General features: G+C 36.9%; 2 protein-coding genes and 1 long non-coding RNA gene across 3 annotated transcripts; 2 read left to right on the forward strand and 1 right to left on the reverse strand.

Moving 5' to 3' along the window:
- Nucleotides 1-326: 326 nt before the first annotated feature.
- LOC18040140 (DIS3-like exonuclease 2) lies at nucleotides 327-6,507 on the forward strand. Its single transcript, XM_006434082.2, has 7 exons — nucleotides 327-827; nucleotides 1,298-1,701; nucleotides 1,820-1,873; nucleotides 1,948-2,016; nucleotides 2,266-4,485; nucleotides 5,356-5,427; nucleotides 5,518-6,507. The coding sequence occupies exons 1-7, from the start codon at nucleotides 710-712 to the stop codon at nucleotides 5,920-5,922; spliced, it is 3,342 nt and encodes a 1,113-aa protein (XP_006434145.1). The 5' UTR covers nucleotides 327-709; the 3' UTR covers nucleotides 5,923-6,507.
- Nucleotides 6,508-7,615: 1,108 nt separating this feature from the next.
- Nucleotides 7,616-9,052, forward strand: LOC112097646. The gene is made up of 4 exons (XR_002905113.1): nucleotides 7,616-7,702; nucleotides 7,806-7,926; nucleotides 8,188-8,645; nucleotides 8,776-9,052. It is a non-coding gene; the product is annotated as an uncharacterized LOC112097646 (long non-coding RNA).
- A 36-nt stretch (nucleotides 9,053-9,088) lies between these two features.
- LOC18040141 lies at nucleotides 9,089-11,937 on the reverse strand. Its single transcript, XM_006434083.2, has 3 exons — nucleotides 11,851-11,937; nucleotides 11,619-11,712; nucleotides 9,089-9,946 (listed from the first exon to the last, which is right to left on the reverse strand). The coding sequence occupies exons 2-3, from the start codon at nucleotides 11,666-11,668 to the stop codon at nucleotides 9,712-9,714; spliced, it is 285 nt and encodes a 94-aa protein (XP_006434146.1). The 5' UTR covers nucleotides 11,669-11,712; nucleotides 11,851-11,937; the 3' UTR covers nucleotides 9,089-9,711.
- Between the last annotated feature and the right edge of the window lie 331 nt (nucleotides 11,938-12,268).

The following is a 12,268-nucleotide window of genomic DNA, read 5'->3' on the forward strand; positions in this document are numbered from 1 at the left end:
CACATTTGTAAATAGCGGGATCAAAAAAATACCATAATTTTTTAAACCCGGGGATTTTTATACCTGGAAAAAAAGTGGGGGGGGGGGGGGGGCGCAATTGAGCATCTAGCGGTGACAAATTGTTAACAGTAATTATGAAAAAAATAAAAGAATAGTTAGAGTCAGAAAGAAGCACAACACGTGGCATAAGATCCAGCTACCCTAGCATCTTACTCCAAATAAAATAATATATAAAAAAGGCAAAAAAAATAAAAGGAAGTGAGGAAGAGAAAAGAAAAAAGAAAAAAAGAAAAATGAAAAAAGAAAAAAAATTACATAAAGAAAAGGAAAGCGAGAGAAAAGAAAGATAAGAGGGAAGACAAAGTAATCGAAAGTCGGCGCCTTATGTCTACGCCGAGTCGCCGACCAATCATCACGTCCTTTTCTCACCACAAACACACACACACAGACACACTCTCTCTCTCATAGACTCATATAAATCCCTAAGCCTAACCCCTCTCTTATCTTCCCTTGGCCTTCTAAATTCATCTTTCAGATTCACCTAGTTTCTCCTCATTAACATCTCAATTCCTGCTGCTTCTTCCGTTTTGATACTTTTTTTCATCTATTCGGAAGATGCCACGACTTGAGTTTTTAATCTGATCTAGGTTTTTGTTTTATTTTTGATTTGTCTCGATATTTCTTTTGAATTTTGTTGTTTGGTTAAATTATGAGAGGAGGGAGCGCCGTTGAGCAATCTCAACCTATGGTGGTCGATGAGGTTGTTGACAAGGAAAAGAAGAAGAAGAATCGCCGATCTAATCGCCGATCCAATAAGAACTCTTCAGGTACTTACTATCTTTTTTTATTTAATTTTTATTTTATGAAAATTACTATTCGATTTGGATTTTTATTTATATTTCTTTTACCGCGAGTTTCGTAAAATTCGCGGGTTGCATGATGTCTGTTGTCGTTTTCTGATTTGGCTTTTGTCAGTACGTTATAATATGGGTCTGTTTGGCTGCTGCGTGGTTCATAACTTTAGAAGCACTGGAATCTTTGAAAAAAAAAAACTATTCTCTTTCTGCATATGGCAACCGAGTTTAATGTGTTCGTTATATATTAATTACACTGGGATGCAAGTGATGTTCTTGATTTTTGAATTGTTTGATAAATGTGACAAAATTTAAGTTTAGTGTAAGCTTAATTCTGTTGTATGATATATGGATGTTTTTGGTCATGCATTAAGGCGATTATTCTTTGCCTCTGACTTCAGTTTGGTTATGTTAAATGATTGATCGTGCATTTTGTAATTCAGTAAATGAAATACGTGGAGAAGCAACACAGACAAAAAATGGTTACAAAACAAAGAATCTCACCTCATCCATGAACTGCTCTTCTACAAAACAGCAGGATTTAGACTTGCATCCTTTGAGTGAGCAGGATCCTACCGGAGCATCCACCGTTACCTTCAGTTCAATGCCAACTATGCATATAAATGAAGAAGAATCAGCTGAGTCAGGAAGCACACAAAGTCAGCTTCTGTTAGCAACCGATCTTTGCGGAAGTATAATATCAAGGTCATGTCCTGAACCGATTGCCAATGACAGTTCTTGTTGGGCATATACAAACAAGGATGATAATCCATCCCATCAGTCTGAGGGTCGATGTAAAATTTTTGCTCCGCATTGGTCCATGGAGGCTGTTAATGAGGCATTAGAGGTTAGCTACAACTACAGATTATAGTTACTTATACATCGTTATGCTTACCAGTATATAGAATTTTCCTGCCCTTACGAGCTCAATTTTTTGTGTTTTTTTGTTGCCCTATATCTGCCAGAAAGGAGATGCTTTTAAAGCCTTGTATCGTGTGAATGCACACAATCGACTTGAGGTTTGTAATTTTCCTCTGTATGGGGATTTGGTGCTTTTCTTGCATTTTCTTCTCAGCAAGTGTCTGTATTGTAGGCCTATTGCAAAATTGAGGGAGTGCAAACAGATGTTCTCATTACTGGGATTGCTGCTCAAAACAGAGCTGTAAGTCTGGAGTTCTTCTAGCATTACTCATGTTCATTCTTTAAACCGAGTTGTAAAAGTGGATTTCCTTTTTCATCCCCATTTAGCCAATTTCCTCTTTTAGCTTTTTCCATGGACTTGATCTATATTTCTAGCTAGATTCTTGATGAAGTGCAATTCTCTTTCTCTTTCCGTATATGAAGCATTTGTGATGGTAGATGCTTAGGATTAGGAAACTGCTTCTAATTGTTGAAAAAATCACTTGTTTAGGTGGAGGGAGATTTTGTGCTGATTAAAGTTGACCGTTTGTCACTATGGGCCAAGATGAAAGGTTTTTCAAACAATTCTTCCATAGTAGAAGATAGTAACTTGCCTACAGAAGCAAATGGGATGCACAGTGATATTTGCAAAGGTAAAAGTAAAGTAGATGTGAGTTATGAGTACTCTAATTGTACTTTGCTTTCTGAGAAGGGCATCCATCATGACGATGATTCATCTAGCGAAGCTTATAATCAAGAAATGATTGAACGAGAGGGTTATAATTATATCAATGGACATCATCCCTCCACATCGGACTCTACAGAGAAAGTTTCTTTGAGTCAGCAGAATGATGGCATGAATGCAATTGAGAGATTGTCTGCCATGATTAGTTCATATCCAACAAAACGACCGACAGGCAGGGTTGTGTCCATCATTGAAAGGTCCCCTCGTCGGGATGGTATTGTCGGATTCCTAAATGTCAACCAATGGTTTAATTACAAGGGAGGTTCCAGAAAAGATGCGAAGAAGAACAGGAGCTCTTTGTCGGTTCCTGATCGTGAGTATATCCAGCTGACTCCAACCCATCCAAAATATCCCAAAATGGTGGTCCTTGTGAAAGACTTGCCTGACAGCATCAAGAAAAGATTAGAGGAAGGTGATGCAACTATTGAAATGGAACTGGTGGCTGCACGAATTGATGAATGGAATGAAGAAAGTCCTTTTCCTCAAGCCCATGTCTTGCATGTTTTTGGACGAGGTGGTGAAGTGGAGCCCCAGATCAATGCCATTTTATATGAAAATGCTATTTGTTGTTCTGGATTTTCTCCTGAATCGCTCTCCTGCCTTCCGTGCGTTCCTTGGGAGATGCCACAGGAGGAACTACTTAGCAGAAAAGATCTTAGAAATTTTTGCATATTTACTATTGACCCTTCCACTGCCACTGATCTTGATGATGCTCTATCAATTGAAAGGCTATCAGATGGCATTTCTAGAGTCGGTGTCCACATTGCGGATGTGTCATATTTTGTTTTACCTGGCACAGCCTTGGACATAGAAGCTCAAGTTCGCTCAACTAGTGTCTATATGCTGCAACGCAAAATTCCAATGTTGCCCGTTTTGCTTTCAGAAGAAGTAGGTTCACTTAATCCTGGAGTAGACAGACTTGCATTTTCTATTTTCTGGGATTTAAATAGCGCTGGGGATGTTGTGGATCGCTGGATTGGTCGCACTGTAATAAGATCTTGTTGCAAGCTTTCATATGAACATGCTCAGGATATCATTGATGGGAAATTTGATGTGGAGAGTTCCAATACCTTAGGAGAAGGCTGGCCACAGTTGTATGGCCAGTTTGAATGGTCTGATGTTGTTAGATCTATTAAAAGTCTTTATGAAGTTTCAAAAATACTGAAAGATAAGAGGTTTACAGATGGGGCTCTACGACTTGAAAATTCCAAACCTGTTTTCTTATTTGATGAATATGGAACTCCATACGGCAGTGTGCTTTCGGGAAGAGAGGACTTAAATTTTCTTGTTGAGGAATTTATGCTGTTAGCAAATAAGACAGCTGCTGAAGTTATCGCTAGAGCTTTTCCAGATAGTGCATTATTGAGGAGGCATCCTGCACCTAACATGCGTAAACTCAGAGAGTTTGAAGTCTTTTGTTCTAAGCATGGCTTGCAATTAGACACTTCTTCGTCTGGTCAGTTCCATCAGTCACTGGAGCAAGCCCGGGAAAAGCTCAAGGATGATTATGTTCTGTTTGATATTCTTATCAATTATGCTACAAGACCAATGCAATTGGCCTCCTACTTTTGTAGTGGTGATTTCAAAGATGATACAGATTGGGGTCATTATGCACTTGCTTTTCCTGTTTATACGCATTTTACTGCACCACTGCGCCGGTATCCTGATCTTGTAGTACACAGGACATTGAATGCAGCTTTAGAAGCTGAGAAGTTGTACTGGAAGCATAGAAGAACGTTGCCAAAAAATAACCATAGGGAGGGAGTGAGAGGAAGATTTTTAACTGGTATTTTTTACGATAAAGATGCTGCAGAATCTCTTGAAGGCAGGGAAGCATTATCAGTTGCAGCATTAAAATATGGAGTTCCCTGTGCTGATATACTCGTGAATGTTGCTACACATTGTAATGATCGAAAGCTCGCTTGTAGGAATGTTAAGGATGCCTGTGTGAAACTCTATATGTGGATTTTGCTGAAGAAAAAAGAGGTATTATTTAGTTGCCTAATTTTATATCTCACCTCTTTTTCTATCATCTATGTATAGCTGCAACTATGACATGTGCTAAACTTAGTAACAAGGAATTGATATGAGGGATAGCTGAATTAATCAAATTTAAAATAAATTTCAGCCTGCTATTGAGTATAGAAATGGTTAGGGTAAACAATAAAGGAATAAATTTCTATTTTAAATCTTTTTAGGTATAATTCAGTTGATTTATCAATAATGAGGCCATCAGGCATACGAGTCGGGTTTTTTGTTTTTTTTTTTGTTTGGGGGGGGAGACTTTTGTTACAATAGACTAGATAATACTATTTGACCATTGTTTCGATATGACAGACTTCATGTTATTGCTGGGACCTATGATATGTTGTTTCTGTGGTGTTGCAATATATTTGCTGTGCATTGTGAACTTACTATAGTTAAATATTAAACGTGATAATGCTATCTCTTAGTGTTTTGATCCATTGTATCATTTTATAATCTGTGTTGCTGTGAATTGTCACATTTCTACACCCAACTTCCAAGACATATGGTTATGATATGCTATTTCTTACTGTCTTGTTCCATTTATCTGTGTTGTTCTGCATTGTCACATTTGGACAGTTCCTAACTTCCAAAAAAGATGGGCAATCTCTGATTAATTAAGCATTTTGGTTGATGTGGCTCACCAACAACCATTCAGATTGCTGATTGTGGTTTTGTGTGTAAACTTTTAGAGTAGATGAGTGCATGACATTTGAATTTGAGGAAAGGTCTTGTAATTTTCAATCTGATGCTTGCTTCCATTTGATTAAGCCTGGTTGCATATCTTTCGTGTTAAATTTGATGTCTTTGTTTTTTGTATTAAAATTTCAGGTTTTATTGTCGGAAGCAAGAGTGTTGGCTCTTGGGCCAAGATTTATGACCGTATACATTGAGAAGCTGGCTGTAAGGAGTTCATAGCCTTGTGTATTCCGTGATTTCTATTGTATTTTAAATGTCTTTTTTAGCCTCATGCACCGTTTCTTCTTTTGTCAGATTGAACGGCGAATATATTATGATGAAGTTGAAGGTTTGATAGTAGAATGGCTTGACACTACTTCTACATTGGTGCTTAGTTTATGTGCTCAAAAACGTTCATTTAAGAGAGGTGGTCCTGGTAACTATAAAGCTCTTGAAGAAGTTGCATTGGTTGTTAGACCTAATGACCTGAAAGAGGAACATGGCATGTTTGGAGGCAGTGTTAACAAGTGCTTTACAACTGATGCAAATGCTAAACGACAGTGTTCCGGATCCTCTTCAAACTCTGGAGTTGATCCTGGGGTATTCCCTTTAACTATACCTCTCCTCTCTACAATTCCTGTGGCACTTAATGCAATCGGTGGGGGTGATGGACCGCTTGAAATTGGTGTGCGGCTCTACATGAGCTCCTACATGAGGTAAAATGTGTTTGAAAGTGACAAATCTAGTATTAGCCCTGTACTTAAGGAGGATAGAGTGTTTTCTACAGAATGGTCAAACGCTGTAACCAGATGTAGATAGATAATGTATAGTTGAATTAGAGTTTTAGGGATGAAAAAAAAATGATAATTTATGGGTTTCATTTGGAAATGCTTGGTGAATCTGATTGATGCCAAGACATTGGGTGGGAGTTGTAAATAACGGGTGGGTCTTCAATGACTCCGAGCTTTGGTGGCTGTTTTTAAGAAAAGCTACTTGCTGGAATTGCCCCTTGTTTTTGTATGGTGTCAGTTCCAGTCTAATTCACACCCGAATCCAGTGCTTCAATTGTGAGCGTCAGAGCTCTCGGATTTTATATTTCATTTTCACATGTAATATCGGACTGCTGCATCCCGATAATTTTTGGTAAGGGTGGGCAGATGGACCTTATTTTAGCTCTCTCTATTTTTGTTCTTTACACCGTTTGCAGTGACGTATGACGAGCTGTCAAATTTCATTCACTGCTTCTTAAGAGTGATCCCCCTTGCGTTGAAATGGAAGTGTTAAACAATGTGTGAGATTTTTTTTTAATGTTCTCCATTGCAGATTATTTTGTCGCGGATTTCTTCCTTTATTATTACTACAGTAATGTTTATGTTTAGCTGTTGGAGGAGTATAGACAAAGGGTGCCTTGGGGATTGATATGTTGTAAATTTTAAGTTATAATTGCTGTGAGAAAAAATTGTAAGTATAAAATAAAAGTTAGTAATATATAGTAAATGTAAATTTTAAATAATAATTTTAATAAAATTATTAAAAATATAATATTTTTTTATTATCATAGTTTATAAGTTACAACAGTGAGTATTCATTAAATATCTTAATATTATAATTTTTTAAGCTATAATTTTTTAAACTACAACTACTTAATCTTAATTTCAAACACATCTAAATTACTGTAGTCAAATTGAGCTGTAATATGTATTTACAAGAATAATATGATATATTATTATTAAAATTTATACAATATAATCCATCACTATATTTTAAGACTGAACCCAATTTTAATTTAATTTAAAATATAAGATATTTGACGTTATCGTAAGTGGATTTAAAAAACAATAATGCTGAGATTTCATCATCTGAGCTCTAGCTCTAACATATTAATGGATCGTTTTGCAAAACAAGAGTGGCATAAAAGAATAGCATTCCATGCTCCGGTACCGCTGGCGCTGTATCCGAACACCGGGATAAAGCCCTAACCGATATTAATTAATTAATAACGCGCCAAAAATGCTACTTGAAGTTGAGCGATTAGACTGTTCTCTAACTCTTGATAAAATTCTGAATTAAAATGTAAATTAGGCATGCATACTGAGAAATGACGTCAACAATCGGATGGTACGGACCATTGATCGATTTATCCCAAGCGGCTTCTCATTTCGGCGATTTCGTCGTTCAGCTTATCGTCTCCATTCATTGCTCCACTCCCGTCCAGGTGTCTGTCTCTCTTTATTCCATATTCATAATTCGTGTACCCGCGTATTTATTTCTTCTTTTGTTAATTATTATTGATAACTGTTGTGCACCATCCAGTACATACCATCGAAAGGTGGACGGTGGGAGATGAGACGCTGCGGTTTTTCTCAGTTTCTTTGTGGCAAAAGCTATTGAGAAGGCAATGCGTGGCATTTGCCGGTGATGTCGTACTGTTACAAAGTAAAGATATTTCATCATTGCAATGTTCAATCAATCCACCCTTATGAATCACTTATTTCAAAAGGTACTGCATTCTGTTTATCTCAAAAGTTAAAAAGAGTTTGAAGCGTACATTGAACTTAGTTAACGCAATTCAAAAATGTTTAGTCTTGTCTCCGCTCATGCAGGTGTTGATGACTTACTGGCCGGATCTCAAGTAGGAAATCGATAAAAGAGAAGCTATCGAAGGTCGCAGAATGGGTTCAGCGGACTAAGTCTGCTTTACAACTTCTAGTGCACAACTCCCAGGTACTTTCAGACAAAGAAGGTTTTCGTTTTCGCATGGACATACGCGTTACACCAAATTTTTTAAAAATTCCCTGCTGTTTTCATATGTACTAGTGCTTGTATTTGTACCATGTATCAACTAGTTTGTTGTCTCTTTCCTTTTTCGCCCTCTCCAATGACAAATAATAATCATATTTTTCTTCATGTGTGTGATCTCCATGTTAGACTGCACCATCCATAATTTTTTCAGTAGTAACTAATGTGTGGGAATATCTTGCGCAGTCGAAGGAGGCAACTCTCTAGGAATTGGAAGGTGCCTGAAGAAAGAAAATCAAGGGATTGTTTTTCGCTTTCAGAAGTATCGTGATTGACCAGTCCCCGTAAGGCAATTTTTCGATGCATGTACTGGTGAAATTTTTTCTGCCAATTACCTGGAAAGCACTTGGTGAATTTGGGTGTGAAAAAAATGTTCTTCAGCCGGAGACTATGTAGAACAGAGGATAAAGATTTAGTGGAAGATCTCATTTGTACAGGCTGCTAGCCATGTGGTTCGCAATTATGCAAGAAAATGAATTCTGAATGCTTTCTATAAGGCAATTGTTATGATTATCTAACTTTTTTTTTTGTCTTTTTCCCCCACACGGCAGGTCCACATTCGGGCAAAACTCTGTGCCCTACTCTACCGTGAACGATGCTCAAATCGCCGTCATGCAGTGGGCTTGATCTATAGGCCTTTTATGGTACAATTCATTTCTTGAATTTATAAGCCTGCGGCTTTCTTTTTGGAGCGTCGATTTAATATAATGCAACTTTTTTCATTTGAACTTGTTGGCCATTGCTAATGCTAGTCTCTCTGGCTTTTTACTGCAGTTATATATGTCGGGGATGAATTGGAATACATGCCCCTCCTCATCAGAAACAAGGCGGCTGAATTTTTGTTCGGAAACATCAGGGCTGAAAGAGTCTACCAGTGCTATAGAGGTAAAGATCATGATCAGTCCCCTCATCCAGGAGGTGTTCAAAAGGAGAATCATTATACCCCCAAAGCTACTAATCTTCGCAAGATGACTGCAGAAGCATTTGTGGGGTCTTGCTTATTAGATGCAGATAAGACTCTGTAGGGGAAGGAAAAAATACCAATGTGCTAGTAAGTACTTTTATCTGATTTGGATAATTCTTCTGAAAATGCTGCTGGAGCAAGGAAAAACAGTCCCTTGAAATTTCGGGTGATTATAAATTCCAGCTTACATAGGGAAAATGGAAGGCTTGAAATGGTTCCTGTCTGGGCTCCATGCTTTGTGATGAAATAGCGTTGTCACTAATCGCCGAAAAATATATTCATTAAATTTGGGTGTAAATATTATGTTACATGCTTGCGCTAAAGATTGGCCAAAAACTCTTCCATTTATAGTTTCTGATTTTTGACGACTTAAAGTGCACTCCAAATTAGGCTCATGCAAAGGAGAATAACTGGATAAATTGGAGGACATTTTGCGGTTGAATAGAATTGTAGAAGTGACGTGGAAAAGCACATCTCAATTCTCAAGCTTCCACCAATTCCTCTTGGCTGCCAAACGCAAGCACATTTATGAAAAAGCATCTCCTTTCTGGATGAACACTCTGATTTTTATTCGCTGATATTATAGTATGCCTGAACAACATCAAAGTCATTGATCGTGCAATGAAAAGACGAACGGAAAATCAAGGCAAAGAGAACTGATATTCTAAATGAGCGAGTCTCCTACAGCAAGAAAAACGAACTCAGAGCACCCTCATACAGAGATACATGGTCATCTAGACTTTAGTTCAAGTCTCAGTTCCTGTCTCAGTTAAAGAAGCATCGGCTGCAGCATTTTGGGCTTCCAATAGCTTCATTTGGCGTTCTGCATGTTCTCTTTCACAAGCACTGACCCCCATAATGATGTCAAGCATAGTACCAGTTGTGCCAAAAAATACAAGGGGCGCTAAAGATTTGCGTTTTATCCCAACCGGAATTGCAAGCAAAGCTCCGGCTACTGAGAATACCCATGTCCCCAATGCACTGCAGACATTCAACATCCAAAGAACACTCGATTGTGAAACACAACATAAATTTGGATCAATAAAAAGGCCATAAACTTTAAAATAACTTGGATATCAATTCTACCATGGGTAAGAGAATTTTGCGAGATATGAATGAAAAATGAGACATGTTGACGCTCTATTGAAGTATGCTGAGCAACATAAACTTGTGACCCTTTGGTATTTTATGTATATATACATGCTTCGTTACTAACTCTGACATACGAGCTCAAAATGAAAATCATGCTAGCTTTCAATGTTGCAATAGCAACTTCAATTCATATACAATTCTAGTATTTCATAGCAAAGATTTGAATTATTCTCATTTCTGTTTTACAGCTTGTGCCAGCTAGGGATATTATGGATCAATAACAATACAAGCCAAGCAATTGAAAAGAGAAGTACATTTTCAGAGCACAAAAATCACCATAATCACTAGCACGCATTGAATCATCAAAATGAAGAAACATTTCAGTAACGGTAAACATCACTGAGGTTAAGTGATCAAGATATGTGTGGAGCACTGCATCAACATTCTCCAAATAATGCTGAGTCAAAAACATCCAACCCTCATATTAGTTGACTTGTCTGGATACTACCACACATAGCTTAGAATATTACATATCATTCGCTATCCATGTTATTGCAAAAGATACCAATATAATGGTCGTATCTTAGATATCTGAGTTATTTACTTAGTATCAGAATCCAAAATGCATAATCGGCAATGGATGTGCTGGCCCACTCCCATGTAGTATGATATTGTCTGCTTTGAGCTAAGCCTTAGCCTGGTTTACTTTTGGATCCCTTAAAGGCAGTAAACTGTTCGAGCACGGGTTCTACAGATAAAGCCAACAACCTTGTCTCACCCAGTGATGTGGATTCAAGCACCCTCATCCTTGGGTGCTAGTTACTATGAAAGCGTGCAAAGTATTCATAGTTTACCTATTATCAATATGAAAAACAAATTGTGTGCACTTTTAAAAGTTCCAAGAGAAAACTCATCATTTGAGACCTCTGGAATGTAGAGAATTATCAAGAAATTGAATAAATAACACTAACTACTAATTGACAACACAAAAGGCAACCAACACAGCATCAGGAAAATAGAGTTGTTGGTATGCCAACCAAATTATAATATCATACAATGGAAAAAAAAAGCACTCGCTGCGTCGTTGAGGACTGTCTTGTGTCAGTCGAATATCACACAAGTTAGATAAATCAAGAATTCAAAAAAACAATGAAAAATATTATTGTCAGTTCCTTGTTTCAATAAAAACTAACTAATTACTTCTAACAACTCAACTCTAACAAAGAACACGGTGGCACTAAGAATTCATTAAAGAACATTTGAATTGCCAATCAGTCCAAATGAACATATAAATAAGCAGGCTACTGTTACATACCCTTTGTCTGTATTTTTTTCCCCCAAGAATTTCACAAAACCAGAGGGTAGCATAAGACTCCAAGAATCACAAAGATGGAACTTACTGTAAATGCATACAGTTCAAGCAAAACTTTCAAATACACAAATACTATAATCCAATTAAGAAAATAGCTTCAGTCTTCACCAACATATAGAAGAACAATTGCAGATTCGACTCCATTGAAATAGAAAGACAGATTAAAAGGTTTCTTGAAATATCACTGACTTGGAAACTGAGCAATCTTCAAGTTGCTTCACTGTCTCCTGACTAGCCATTGTCCTCACTCTTTTAACTGCTTGTGCTTGACTAGCCCAGTTATCTGCAAAAATGACAAAACTTTCAAAGTTCAAAAAAAAAAGTACACAAAAACAAAATTTAAAACAACGACGACATAAAAGATCATTTAATTTCTCAAAATTCTGGATACCCATATGATTAACTAAGATTCGAAACTCACCTGATCGAAGATTGAGCCTAGAGGAATAACACAGCGCCACTGTGTCTGTGTATGTAAGAAAACATTGAATTTAGTGGAGTCGCTCTTCTCTTAAACGTGAATTCAAAAGGGGTATTTTATCTTATTTTTTATAAATTCACAGTTAAACATAGAGTTTTGAAGTTTTTATCATATAGGTTCTCATGAAAGTATTATGCATTGTCAAATTTTGTTAAGAATTCACTCCTGAGGTAGAATGGTAGATATATTTGGACGGGTCCATCGTATTATTTTGTTGTTTGTGTCATATAACTCTATTATTTTTAAAGTTAAATTTACTTGGTGCGAGATTTATTATTTTATAAATATCAAATATAATCTAATAATTCTACTGTATTTACGTAATAATTTAATAAAATTATCTACCATATTTTGTAAT

This window comes from Citrus clementina, unplaced genomic scaffold, assembly GCF_000493195.1.
Source record: "Citrus clementina cultivar Clemenules unplaced genomic scaffold, Citrus_clementina_v1.0 scaffold_5, whole genome shotgun sequence".
Lineage (NCBI taxonomy): Eukaryota > Viridiplantae > Streptophyta > Magnoliopsida > Sapindales > Rutaceae > Citrus > Citrus x clementina.

Excerpts from the sequence above, each read along its gene's own strand:
- LOC18040140 (XM_006434082.2), top strand. The coding sequence starts at position 710 with ATGAGAGGAGGGAGCGCCGTTGAGCAATCTCAACCTATGGTGGTCGAT. Across the intron at positions 2,017-2,265 it reads TTGCTGCTCAAAACAGAGCT|GTGGAGGGAGATTTTGTGCT; the intron begins GTAAGTCTGGAG and ends TCACTTGTTTAG. Across the intron at positions 4,486-5,355 it reads TTTTGCTGAAGAAAAAAGAG|GTTTTATTGTCGGAAGCAAG; the intron begins GTATTATTTAGT and ends TTAAAATTTCAG.
- LOC18040141 (XM_006434083.2), bottom strand. The coding sequence starts at position 11,668 with ATGGCTAGTCAGGAGACAGTGAAGCAACTTGAAGATTGCTCAGTTTCC. Across the intron at positions 9,947-11,618 it reads GAAGATTGCTCAGTTTCCAA|TGCATTGGGGACATGGGTAT; the intron begins GTCAGTGATATT and ends GAATGTCTGCAG.